Source organism: Heliangelus exortis, chromosome W (assembly GCF_036169615.1).
Source record: "Heliangelus exortis chromosome W, bHelExo1.hap1, whole genome shotgun sequence".
NCBI classification, from domain to species: domain Eukaryota; kingdom Metazoa; phylum Chordata; class Aves; order Apodiformes; family Trochilidae; genus Heliangelus; species Heliangelus exortis.
In genome coordinates, this window is record NC_092453.1 from 220,441 (window position 1) to 235,007 (window position 14,567).

General features: G+C 36.9%; 1 protein-coding gene across 1 annotated transcript in view; it reads left to right on the forward strand.

The window, feature by feature from the left end:
- Positions 1-14,567, forward strand: part of LOC139789214 (nipped-B-like protein) — a 148,859-nt gene that overhangs the window by 71,288 nt on the left and 63,004 nt on the right. Inside the window, exon 9 of the mRNA XM_071729725.1 lies at positions 6,143-7,648. Within this exon, the coding sequence (XP_071585826.1) occupies positions 6,143-7,648 (1,506 nt within the window). The remainder of the gene's footprint in view (positions 1-6,142; positions 7,649-14,567) is intronic.

The following is a 14,567-nucleotide window of genomic DNA, read 5'->3' on the forward strand; positions in this document are numbered from 1 at the left end:
GGTAGGACTGTGTTTCCACCCCTGGGGCAGTCGATTCCAAGTGTACTGGACACCTCTCCAGGTGAAAGCAAACTGTGCCCTGCATTCTGGTGCTATAGGAAGAGCAAAAAATGCATTAGCAATGTCAATAGTAGCATGCCACCTGGCTACCTTTGACTCCAGCTCATACTGAAGTTCTAGTATGTCGGGCACAGCAGCACTTAGTGGCAGTGTAACCTCATTGAGGGCACGATAGTCCCCTGTCAGCCTCCACTCTCCGTTAGGCTTTCTCACTGGCCATACAGGACTGTTGAAGGGTGAGTGAGTCCTGCTGATCACTCCTTGGCTCTCTAGTTGCCAGATCAGCTTGTGAATGGGGATCACAGCATCTCTGTTGACGTGATATTGTCTTCGATGCACTAGTGATGTATCAATTGGCACCCGCTGGTTTATAGTTCTCAGCAAACCCACTACAAAGGATTTTTCTGAAAGGCCAAACAAAGCATGCAGCCTTTCTGCATTCTCAGTCTTAATAGCTGCAGTACCAAAGGACTACTGGTACCCTTTCGGGTCCTCGAAATCACCTCCCTTGAGGTAGTCTATGTCAAGGATGCACAGAGCATCTGGACCAGTCACTATCGGGTATTTATGCCACTGTATCCCAGTGAGGCTCACATTAGGTTTACAATACTCAGTTCTTTAGATCCCCCCGTCACTCCAGAAATAGTGACGGATTCTGTCCCTTTCTGATTCGATGGCATTAGGGTGCACTGTGCACCAGTGTCCACCAAGGCTTTATACTTTTGTGGCTCTAATGTGCCAGGCCATCGAATCCACACAATCCAATACATTCGGTTGTCCCTCTCCTCCACCTGGCTGGAGGCAGGGCACCTCTAAGCTTGAGCACATACAACATTGTCAGTACATGCATTACTGGAGTTTGCATCCCCAGTACTCACACCTGATGTACAGGGATCTTGAGTCACCAGCATATTTGAACTGGGTAACTCCACACTGGAGACTTGAGCAGCCATCTTTTTAGAAGGACCTCCTTTTGCCTTCGCCTTACTCAGCAACTTACATACTTGGTCCTCTAGGACAGCACTAGGTTTCTGATCCCACTTTTTCATGTCCTCTCCATACTCACACAGGAGTGCCCATAGGATTCCTCTTATTGAAATCTGTTTCTCTCCATTCCATCTCATAGGAGGGCGCCTCCTCTTAATGACTGCAATGCAGCGTCCTTCTCCTATCTGAGGAAAAAGGGGTGAATGCAATTTCTCAGTTGTTCTCTTTATAGCTGAGACCCAGGCCCGACGAAGGGCTGTGACAGCATCTTCACATTCTCGTGCTGTTTTAATCACATCACCCACAATTCCCTCCATATCGCCAGGAACCCATAACATTACTGATAGTGTATGGTGAAAAGGTGGTGGTGCAGCATGCACAAACCTTTGCATCATAGGTCTAGGGCATGGTATGTGATAAGGATCTTCAATGTCATCAGCATTATAGATCACGTCTCGTGCAGCCAATTCTTCCAGATACCTGATAGCTTTTTAAGTCTGGCTGCTTTGACCTGTGGGTAGTCTATTTCCTCTTTACAGGGATATCTCTCCCTTACAGCTGACAAGAGTCGTCTCCATAGGCTGGTGGTTCAATCCTTTTCCCCAAATGCCCAATCAATACCTGCATCTCTGGCCAGGGATCCCAACTGCCTGGCTTCCCTCTGAGTTAATGTTATGTTAGCAGCCCCTTCCTTCCAGCATCAGAGTAACCAAGTGAGAAGTGGTTCACCTGAAAAACGGCTGTAGTCTTTTCTCAGAGTACACAAGTCCCTCATGGAATAGGACTGAGCAGATTTTGAGTCTGAGTCCTCCTCAGCTGACTCTGCTTTAGAGTCTGTTTTTGCTGCTCTACAAGGAGAGGCAGTATCTTCTATTTCCTCTATCACCTGGTCATCTCGTTCAGACCTTGAAGGATTAAGGCTCATTTCTGATTTCCATTGTTTTCCTTTTCTCCTAGTTACAGGGTCAACAAGTAGCTGTGTGGGCTAAGTGGGAGAGGCTGTGTTGTCTGCAGCAGTAGCAGCAGCAGGGCTCGCTTTCTGAGCAGCAGTAGTGTCTGTGGGGGTAGAGACAGCAGCTGCAGCTGTAGCAGATATGCTGGCGATGCTGGCTGGCCTTATCTGAGTTGTACCCTTGCGTGAGGGGGGGCGAGAAGCGGCTGCGGAGGCAGAAGTGGGGGTGCTCTCTTTATGAGGTGTGCTAGTTCCCCTAATTGTAGTTTTCTTACTCCTCACCAATGTATGATAACACATGAAAATATTCACAGACACCTTAGAAAAAAAAATACCTACAAGAATTAGGAGGTTCAAAACTATAATAAGCATAATGCCGTTTTTACTAGAATCCAGTCAACTCAGCCCAAGAGTGGTATATTCCCTCAAAAGAAGGCTGAAAATGTAATTACCAACAAAATTTTTAATCCTTGTATGAAACACCACTGCACCGTGTACTGCTCTGTATACTAGTATTGCAGACCATATCACAACTACTTTTCTCAAGCAGCACTTACTGGAAGTAAGCCACATATTAACACTCATTCCAGCTGCAAAAGCACATATCACATATCACATACCCTGAATACCAAAGGTACGGCACGATTGGTTTAATCTCCAACCTTGTGAAATTTCCAAAGAAAAAGGTCTGATTTCCACTCAGCGAAGCCATTCTTCCACTGGAGTTGGAATTCAAACTATTCAGGCAATTTAGTCAAAATTTAAACTGGACTCGAGCCAATTAGCTTGAGCCCCACGTTGGGTGCCAATAAATCTGTCACGGTTTAACACTTGCCCAGCATTTAAACCGAGTGACAGATGCTGTCTGTTAATCTCTCTCTCCTCCCTGATAAAGAAAGGAGAGAGACTTATGGGTTGGAAACTAAACTACACAACTTTAATGAAACAGTAATGATAAAGAGGAAAAACTACTAAATATATACAAATATATAGGAAAATGGATATCACGTTCCTCCCCCCTTTTCCCCCAGTGACTCTCACGTCACCACCGAGGCTGTAGGGCAGCCCTGGGAAAGTCCAGGCTGGACTCCTGGAGTCAGCAGCAGTTGGGAGCTGGAGACAGGAACACACAGATTCAGGCTGGGACAGATGAGGACCACAGGCTGATGAATGGATGGAGTCCTCCCAGGATGCTGAAGGGAGCGGGTGAAGAAAGGGAAGCAGGAAAAGCAGGAAGGGCAGGAGGCCGGAAGCTGGAAACCCTGTGATCCCTCAAATTTATACTGAGTGTGACGTGTATGGGATGGAATACTCTGTTTGGTCAATTCTGGCATCTATCTTGTCTGTTCCTCCCCAAAGGAGGGCTGCAGGTGGAACCTCTTTCTTCCTTCTGGTGGGTAAAACATTCCTCAGAGCTGAGCAGTGTCCTTGGCTCTGCATACCATTCTCTAGCTGTAACTATAAACATCAAGTGTTATCAGTCCTAGAAGCAGACAGTGTCTGAGAAACTTGCTGTTAATTTCAGCAAGTGCAACTACTTACAAGAGACTTAGCTAAAAGCAAAAGTACAAGACAGAAATCACCTTTATCCTGGCCCAAACCAGGACAGATGGAATACTCTATTTGGTCAGTTTTGGTCACCTCTCCATACACTTCTCCCTAAAGGATATTTGCAGGTGTTACCCCTTTCCTCCTTTTCTCTTTTCAGAGCATAAGATGTTCCTCAGAATTGAGCAGTGTCCTTGGTTCTGCATACCAGTCTCTAGCCGTAACTATAACCATTGAGCGTTATCAGTCCTAGAAGCAGACACTGACCGAGAAACTTGCTGTTAATTTCAGAAAGTATAGCTACTTAGAAGAAACTGAGCTGAAAGCAAAATTACAAGAAAGAAAATTAATTCTACCCTGGCCCAAACCAGGACAAGCATTTTAAGGCATCACAGTTGCTGGCCATTTGCCTTGCTCCTATAGTAGGGGTAGCAGAAGGAAATGTTTGCTTGACTCTTAGATGCCTTGTTCAGTCTGGTAGGTTGATGCAAACCATCTTCACTAGTGACTTAAGCTGATGCACTGAACAATTAAATGCACTTTAAGAAATGTGAATGCGTCTACCTTCTGCTACAGGTGAAACCTTAGTTAAAGGAATAGAGCACATAACTGGTAACAGTAATGTCTTAAAGGCTACTGTAAGATCCACCATCAGACCTTTACAGGATTTTTTCAGTGTGAATGACTGACTTTTTCCTAAGAACACAAGCATCTCAATTTGTTTTTCAAAATTTAAAGAGTTTTAACTGATAAATAAGGTAGTGATGTGTGTGTGTATATGTATTTATATTAGTGTATATGTTTAAAAAAGAAAATAAAATTTGAAATCTGTCAGTCTATATGCTTCTACTTCATGGTTATTCCTAAGACCTGCCATGAAGCTCAGTGAGGTCAAAAGTCCTCTTAGTCACGGAGTCACTGCATGAAGATTTCAAAAAATACATTTTTTTTAATAATTAGTGTAGGGAAGTTTATCTAGATAAGCTGTCATATGAATTCAACAATTGTTATACAGAAAAAGCAAAAATCGCCATGCTAAAAAGCTGTACCCTTGATTTGGCAAATTTATTTTCTTGGTAGGCTTTCCTACAGGTTTTTGTTTTGTTGAACTTCGAAAAGTTCCTTAATTACATTTGACCAGTTTCTCTGTGGAGTTTATTGTATCTGTCTTTACTGTATTTCAGCCATTAAATGTTGTACATTATTTGAGTTTTAGGAAGTTACAGATGTACAAATAGATTTGAGAATGAAAAGGATGAAGAAACCTCCCACAAACTTCTTCACATCTCTGGAATTGATCATGTTACTACTTGTTACTGTGTTTTTAATTTTGGAGATGATCCTTCAAAGTTTTAATTCTTCTGAATAAGTATCTTCTGCAAGTATAGAAGAAATTAGAAGTCATATGTTATAATTCTGGCTTACAACTTGAGAGATTGGGTTATTTTTCCTTAGAGTTTAATTCCCTCTTCCTTTGTTGCATCTTCCTTACCCTTCTACTGCTCCCAAAAAGAGAGCTGGCTCATTACATCTGGTGATAAGGCACCTCAAATCTAGGCACAAAATAAGTTATTTTTCTTATATTGCATTTTGAGAGTAGATCTACAACAGAATTTTCAACCTATGTTTGGTCATTACTTAGATTTAAAATCATATTCCCTGATTACAGAGAAAATCATTGCTTTTTTTGACAAATTACAAAATGATAGTTGGCAAATGAGAATATAAGCCTTAGTGGAGGTAGAGCTTTTGAGTTTCATGGCAGAAATTAATTTTAGTTTAGAGTACCATGTTGGTAATATAAATAGGTTGTATTTTCAATGAATAGAACGTACTGTTTTTTATATTTCCACGTGCTTCCAATTTCTGTGATTTCTACCAAATTACAGAATGATCGGCTCACTTTTTACTTTTCTGTGTTCTCTTAATGATTATTTCTTATTGTAAACTGAAAGTATTATTGCAGTCAAGCTCTTGACACTACATAAAATTATCACTGAACATCTTATTTCATCCATGAAAAGCATTATGATTGCAAAGGGAAAATACTCAAGCTTTTAAGTGTGTAGTGGCCCTGCACCTAATGTATACGTATTATGGTATAGACTCCAACTGTTGATATACTCCTTGTTTCAAAGAGAAGCATGGACTGTTGGAGTTATTTTAATAATTTTTCTTAATTGTTCATGTGTTTCCTAGCTACAATATGTGTGAAGTACAACTGAAGCACTGAACCAAGTAGGGAGAACCGCTGTCTTAATCATTGTGTCTCATTGCTTAGTTTGTGTTTAATGAAGCAGGCTGAATCTGCAGAAGATTCTTTATAGGAATTCTTTAAAGGGACCTTTATTTCATATATTTTGAGTGTTTTTTTAATGATTAATTTGCACATGTGGTAGACTGACAACAAATGGTAGTCTGAATACATTAAAAAGTATTAGAGAAGTTTGGTTTTTTTTTAATTCAATGGGTTTTGTTGTATGTGCACGTACATGCTGAGGAGGATTAATTGGTGGGGGTGGAGGGAGTGGACTTTTTTTTTTACATTTACCTGTTTTTATATAAAGTACTTGTGATTTTTCTCTCAATTTGCAGATAAGCCTCTTAAGAAGCGAAAACAAGAAAACAAACCACAGGAGGCTGGAGGTGCTACTGGAGGAAATAGAGCAGCTTCTCAGGAGACAGGTTCAGCAGGAAATGGGTCGAAGCCAGCACTGATGGTTAGTATTGATCTGCAGCAAGCAGGAAGAGCAGACTCTCAAGCAACTGTAACTCATGATTTGGACACCATAAAAAAACCTGAAGAAATTAAGCAGTATAATGATGGGTTTGTGTGTATTCCCCAAGAAGACACTGCTGGAGTTCTTAAATTTCAGCCTGAAAATCATCCAGAGATTTTTAGGAAAAAGTCAGAATTTGAGGGTCAAAAGACAGATATCCAGCAAAATGAAAAGAAACAAATGGAATTTCAGCAAAATGTGAGCAGGCGGTTGGAAAATAAACGCAATGAGAACAAACAGGTAGAAGCTAAACATGAAAACAAGCATGAAAACAGACAAATGGAAGTGAAACAGAATGAGAATAGGCAGACAGAATCAAGACAAAATGAGACCAGGCAAATGGATATGAAAAAAAATGAGGAAAAACAAAATAATGGAAAACAGGAAGTAAGGCAAAGGCCTGAAATGCCAAAAGAGAAGAGTGAAGGCAGGCCTGAAATCCCAAAACATAGACATGATAACAGGAGAGACTCAAGTAAACCATGGTCAGATAAGAAAATTGAAATATATAGGCATAAACTAGATGTGAAATCTGATACTTCGAGGATAAAATCTGAAAGTAGATCTGATCCAACAAAACAAAGGCCTGATGGGCGTTCAGTTTCTGATACACAAAGACGTGACCATGATAGCCTTAAACAAAGATCTGAGGACTGGGAGGAGTCAGAGAGATACAGAGGAGACTCATCCAAGATTAGAAGACCTGAATATTTGAGATCCTCAAACAAAAATGAACATGATTCTAAGCATGGTATTAAATCTGATGGTTCAAAAATTGAAAAATTTGAAAGGAAACATAGACATGAGTCTGCTGAATCAAGGGAAAGGTTTTGTTCTGGGGATCAGAAATCAAGACCAGACAGCCCTCGTGTTAAACAGGAAGGTAAAGGAGATTCTAGTAAATCAAGACCTGATAAACCTGGTTTTAAATCACCCAACAGCAAGGATGAACGAAGGACAGATGGTAATAAAAGTAAAGTAGATAGTAATAAATCACATTCTGACAATAAAGCAGAGTTCCCCAGTTATTTGTTGGGGGCAAGATCTGGCGCATTGAAACATTTTGTCATTCCAAAAATCAAGCGTGATAAAGATGGTAATGTCACACAGGAGTCAAGGAAAACTGAATTTAAAGATGAAGAGAAGGACAAAGTAGAGAAGATTGGGCTAGTTGAAGATCTAACTAAAGGAGCAAAGCCTGTAGTTGTCCTTCAAAAGCTTTCATTGGATGATGTGCAGAAATTTATTAAGGATAGAGAAGACAAATCAAGGGGCTCTTGTTTTAAACCTAACAAGAACAAGTCACCCAAACCTAATAAAGGTAAGGTTTTTTTAATGTTAATTGCATATATCTTTTACACTTCTGTCATTTTAGATTTTCTACTCTTGCGGTTAGAAACAAATACTAACATTTGCAAATTATTTTATATGCTTGCTTATATGGTGATTTTGGGGAACAAAATGAAACTTGTCCACAGGATTGTAGTTACTGGAAATTTTACTACAGTACAAGTGAAATTATTTGTTTACTTTAATGAAAGTTCCTTATGTGAGAACACTTAAATAGTCTTAAGCTGTACTTCAGCTACATTTGTTTAATCTTGTAATTTATCTAGTTGAACATAACTGCTATGTGAATGATTTAAACAGGTTTTAGTGTGTCTTTTTAACTAAATTGGTGTATCTGGAGTGGTGGGAAATACTATGTATACAAGCCCTAAGATTCTTTTATATTTTTAATTGGAAATTCATTATGGTTTTCCAAGGGATGTTTTGACATGATGAAATAAGAAGGCAGTTACAAAGTCCCATCTCACTCTCCTACACTATAAATACAAGTATGTTGGCAAGCCTCCACACTTTAGGCTTTGTGACAATAAGCTTGCAAAATGTTCTGTCTTTAGGAGAATTTAGATATTGTGTCTAGGGTCTAGTGTATGCAGAAAGAGGAAAGGAAGTGGTAAACAATGGGCTGGCATTTTCAAATTAGTAATTTGAACAGGCAATTGTTCAGAATAGTTTGTAGGTTTGATATTTGATTGATTGTCTCTGCAGATTTAACATTTTTTAATAAGATTACTTTTCTTAATGCTATAATTTTGGCTTCTTTGGTTTTAGATTGAAGTAGATCATTTCACACTTTAAAATTAATGTTACAAACTGATATGAGTTCCTTCCTTTTTAATGTTATCATTTAAAGCATTTAAATTTCTTACATAGTTATGTTTATAGAGCTGTCATATCTCAAATGTAGACTAATAAAGTGGAAGGTGAGAGGATTTCAGCTGTATATGGGATTATTTATAAATGCAGTTCCAGGTATATCATTGCTCATGAATTTGAGATTAAAACAGTTTCTTTAAAAATTGATCTGATAAGAAATGGTGTAGAAATAATCTTTGTGAATGTATAACTATGTTTATGTGTATGTGTACAGAGTTGATAATCTGTATAATGAATTTATTGTGCTACATCTGTTCTCTACTAATCTAATTGTACTGACTATTAAAAACGTAATAATTCAGGATATTACTTATTTGTAAAATATTTCCCTCCTTGTTAAATATTTTGTCTTTATCCTTGAAATATGAACATTTTCCCTCTCCTTTTTTTGAGATTCAGAACAGGCAAAATTTCCATTTCTAAGAATAATTGGAATCTATATAGTCAGACATAAAATTATGACATCTTTGCTGTCAGTTTAGTCTAAAGATTTCATATAAAACTTTTATGGTCTTGATAGGGAATAGTGAAAACTTTTTGATGGAATTTAGCTCTAGTCTATAAAGGATAGGCTTTGAATTCACATAATTTTATGCGCACAAAATAAGTAATTTTTAGAGTCCTTGGAGCCATATACTGTGCATGTATGCTTTTTAAAATGTTTCTGAAGTAAACTTTTTTGTAGTCTGTATTAGATCTAGCTATTTATATAGTTTATTTTAGTCATGTGTAAAGGTTTTAATGACTCTTATCCAATTGACTCTTTTAATGACTCTTATCCGAATGAGCGACACATTCACTTTCAAGTCTGGTTTATAACTTTTCTTCAATGTTTTTGTGTATTTTGTGTTCTCTGAAGTCATATATTTCTTACATGTTCTGAAATAATTTGGTACATATTTTCCAGGGGAAAAAAAAGTTCAAATCTTATATCAACCTCTTTGCTATTATATCTAGAAAAAGATTCTTACAAATAAGTTTAGTGGAAAGAATAATTTTATAACTCTTACAAATCATGTTTTGAGTGTTCAGACAGGCAGATTTTGGAGAAAGTGTCTTTGAACTTCAGATTTTCATGTGTATTTTTAGTTACTCATTTTTTTTGCTCAACTTACTGGGAACCTACTTATACTACGCTAAATAATTAGGTGAATTCCAGTATTTTAAAAGGTTCAGAATTCATAAAGATATCTCTTCATAAATCAAAGTCTATTTGTGAACAACTGACAGATATAGAAAATATTCATGTCATTTCCATAATCTTCTCACTCCAGTTTTTAGTTAGAAACATTATAATGCACTAGGAGATATAATTTTTGTAAACATTCTTTATTTAGTTCACCCTATATTTCTTAATGGGTTGTAGAAAATATTTTATAGTGTTGCCTTTTAGCATTATTCCACCACTTCTCACATCCCTCTTATCCCATGTAGCTTAGTATATTTTGCTTTATCTTTCCTTCTTTTACCTCCTTGTATTTCTTGTCCTTTGTTTTTCCTTTCCCAAGAAAATGTCTTCTCCTGGCTTTGTCATGTATATATATCATCATTGCTGCGATTTATCTGAAATCCACTTGAAATAGGATTAGTTCAGCTAGTTCAAAACACCATTTAGATAGCTATTCTATCTTAAGGGACTAATGCACATTCATTATAAAAATCAGTAGAATTGACTTTTTTAAAGCTAAAATTAGTTCTATGTATACTGAAAGTCTATACAACATCTGACATTGTTTCAGTGAACTTTAAATTTGAAAATCATACCTTTATTGTGCATGTGGATCAACCTTGCATTGTACTGTAAAAAAACAGAAACTTTTAAATCAAATTTTATAGACAGGTTTAAAATTCTGTTATTATATGAACGGGATATCTGTAGTACGCGATTCTTAAAATTGAACTATCCCAACAGTCCTTTTTGGCATTTACAAGAAAGAAGCAACATTTTTCTCTCTCTCCTGATCTTTTGAGCATTTTTCTGAAAGATGCACTCTAGCTCAGAGGAAAGTTATGGAAGGGTTTTTTTCATAGTATTTTTGTTAAGGGTTTTTATGGTGAAATTTTATGCTCTGTTTTGACCATGTCAGAATGAGTTGTAACACTTTTTTCTTCTGGTATTATCATCTCTCAATGCCCCTTATCCTGCTTTTAATGCAGATGTATGTTGGGGAATCTATGAAACTTTTCCCTTTGAGTTTCTGCCTGCAATGAGGCCATGTTTGCTGTCCTACCTTTTCAGAGCTTCAGTGAATACCTTCTCTGCTGCTTCTTATAGCTATACTGATCAGCCCTGTTGAGATGGGAGTGTTATCAATTTTACAGTTACTGCATACTGAACAAGAAAAATTTTACTTTGTTAAAGTATGAAACATATATAAATAATGAAACTGTAATTGTCTGTATTAAGGAGGTGTCTGAGTAGGTTTATAAAATATTTGAAAAACTGACATTCCAAAATATGCACCTCATATCTAATGCAAGTTTTAGTTTTAGTTCTAGAACAAATTAGTGTGCATGTTTTTAAAGACTTGTGTAGAAACACCTTTTGGGTCTTCAAATATCACCTAAAAAACCTGTTGTTTAAAAAAAAAAAAAAAAAAGTGATAATTTCACTGCAGAATCTAATGCTGAATGCTACTCCTTCATTATTATTATAGAATTTCATTATCTATACAATACAAAACTTAAAACACAGGTTTTCATGGCTCACTACAAGTCTTACTAAATATATTGTGTTCTTTGATGCTGTAATCTGAAATATGAATGAAGATTTACCAAGTCTTCAAAGGTCCTCTTCATATTTTTACAGGTGCAACTAAAAAATTTACTGCCGCTTAATCATCTCTATGTCGTAGAGTTAAAACAATGCTTGTAAATTTTTCTGTGTTCTATGCTTGTACGTTTGGTATTTTTTAATTCCAGTTTACTTTTTCACAGCCTATAATAGCTATAATTTGTAGCCAGTGGTAAGATGTAGCAGCATAAAATTCTATGACATTTGTGTGACATGATGGTCCATCTTGGAGTTCTAGCAGTGCTGGAAACAGTCTCATTTGTGAAGCAGGAGTAATCAATTAAGTGCTTATCTTTGTAAGTAGGAGTTATGAGAAAGGGAGTATTCCAGGATGAAAAGCTGTATCCAGATTGTGTTGCCTCAGTGAGCCAACTTCTGATGCTTCTCACAGTCTTCTGGACAGCACAGCAGAGCTACTCACCAATACTTTTTTGGTACAGATGAAAACTGTAAACAAAAAAGCAGTGTAACTATTAAATATTTGTTTAAATCCTTCATGTATAGGACTTCTACAAAGACAAAATTGGCAAACCTTTGAGAAAAATAGCTTATGGTTATTAACTCATCAAGAAAAATTTGGAGATTAACTCAAATTTATTTCCAAAATAACAATCTCCTGATGCTGAAACACACATACTTTTGTACTCACTGAAATCAGTGGGGCAAGCAGCTGTGCTGCAAGGAAATAAACGGAGTAAAAGCATATTTTCTTTGGAAAGTAGAAGGCTGCAGCTCAACTTGCTTACTACAGATTGTGCTTTTGTAAAGATAACCATTGAGAAAGTCATAATTCCAGAAATTTGAAATTTGGAATCACTGTCTTAAGAGTTCCAGATAGCAACTGCATTTGCATGTGAGAAGGCCAGAGTAATAATCCACTAAACATCTTGCATGTGCATGCAAAGCCAAGTTGATTAAGCATGCCATAGCCTTCTGTGAAGTTCTCTAGTAAACTATGCCACATTTCAATGAAGTAAAGGATGCATTTCATTGTTTACAGCAAGGAGTTAAACAGTCATGATTCTTCTCAGATGAAGTCTTTAAAGCTTCTCTTAAAGTCTAAATTTTACTGAATTTGTAGAAAAACAACATCACTTTCATAAGAATTCTACAATATTCCTGGTTTTCCTTTTTGGCATTATTTAGTGAAAAGCTAAAACCAAACTAAATATAGCCAGTTAAATCCAATAGTTTAGGAAGATCTTAGTTGTTTAGCATGGATTATTTCTACTTGCAGGGATTTCTTTAGGTGTGGTGCATCTGTCCCATCCCCAAAAATGTGTTGGAATATGTGTGAGCATTGCACATACTCTCTGGGGCCTTCATTTTTGGTGTTAATTTTTTAGAAGTAGATTTTTGGGTTTGGTTTTTTTTGCTTGGAGTCTGTTTGAGTTATTTCCTTTTTTTTTTGTCTTTGCCAATAAGGTAAATATTTTGATTCTTGCTCTCACAGTTGTTCTTAACTCTTTGCATAATAAGAAGGAACTTTACCTGTTGCATATCTAATCCTTAGCAGCAACAATTAACTTGACCAAATCTACTAGTTTTATTGTACTTTGGTTCTTTCAAAATATGATGCTTTGTCTGTTTGCAGATTTAAGGATTGCACTGAGTACTTGAGTACTGTGTCCAGTTCTGGGCCCCTCAGTTCAGGAAGGAGTTTGAGGTGCTGCAGCAGGTCCAGAGAAGAGCAACGAGGCTGTGAAGGGACCCCACCACAAGTCTTATGAGGAAGGGCTGAGGGAGCTGGGGTTGTTTAGTCTGGAGAAGAGGAGGCTCAGGGCAGACCTCATCCCTCTCTACAACTACCTGAAAGGAGGTTGTAGCCAGGTGGGGGTCGGTCTCTTCTCCCAGGCAGTTATAAGTGAGTCAAGAGGGCATGGTCTTAATCTTTGCCAGGGGAGGTTTAGGTTAGATATTAGGAAGAAATTAGGAAGAGAGGGTGATCAGGCATAGGAATGGGCTGCTTAGGGAGGTGGTGGATTCTCCATCCCTGGAGGTTTTTAAGAAGAGACTGATGTGGCACTGAGTGCCATGGTCTGGTAACGTAAGTGGGTCAAGGGTTGGACTTGATGATCTCAGAGATCCTTTCCAGCCCGGCTGATTCTATGTTTCTGTGATTGTTTAATTAGTTCAGTTTTGAGAAATTACTTTGTCACATGTAAGTGATAGAATTTTATTACTTAATTTGTCAGAGTATTTTGTTGAAAGTCTGAAGCTGCCTTTGGTTTGTAGGCTTGTATGCTTGATTAGGTTCCTCTTATTTCTGGGAAAAGCTAAAGCTATTTTGCATAAATTATTTTTGCAACAACGGATTGCAACATGTAAAAGTGTGGGCCAGCAATTTGTCTGACATTACAATATGCAGTGCAGATCTGTTCACATGTCTGAGTATCCAAATATGGATGTTATTTCTTGGCTTATGTGCAGGGATATGCGATTAAAATTTTTGGTTTGAATTTTCTTTTAGATGAAGGGTAAATTTCACAAAATACAAATAGAGAAAAGCCTCACATTTCCTTCTGGTAAATTAACTTTTCTGTTGCTCCACATTTTCAACAATTGTAGGTGACTGTTTTTGTGTAAGAAAATTTAAACTATTTACTTCAAATTTGCAATTTATTTTTGCTCCATGGGAATATTACTGATGAACATAAAAAAAATTATGAGTCTTTTTTTGTTCTTCAAATTACCGAACTGTTGTTTGCATTAAGAAAGGTTCCTTAAACATATTTACTGTTTAATCATTTTCTAAACAACTTTCCTGTACTATTTTGTAAAAAAGCTAAGATATCAGCAATATTTTTTTCTTGTTGTTAACGTAATTAAGTTACTTTCAAGAAGCAAAACAAAGAGTAGCTTCATGTGATATTTTTAGTGATAAAGGCTGAAAATCTTTCCATGATAGAGCAAGGTAAAAGCAGATATTCTTGATGTGCCTATAGTCACCAGATAGAAATCGTGGTATTTATTTTGCTTATTCTGTGCAAAGATCTTGGTTATGTTATATTGATTATATAGGAATTGGGGTTTTTTATGAGAAGAAAAACTGAGGTTTAATTTGATTATATTTAATGAAGGTCTTTATTTCTAGGTAAGGCCCCATGGCTCAGTTTTTAAATTAGTAAGAATATACGGTTGTAAAAAGGCATCAGTCATAAGTTTCAGATTCCAAATGTTAACTGTACAAAGCATCTTAATTTTTTGTTATAATAAATTGAGT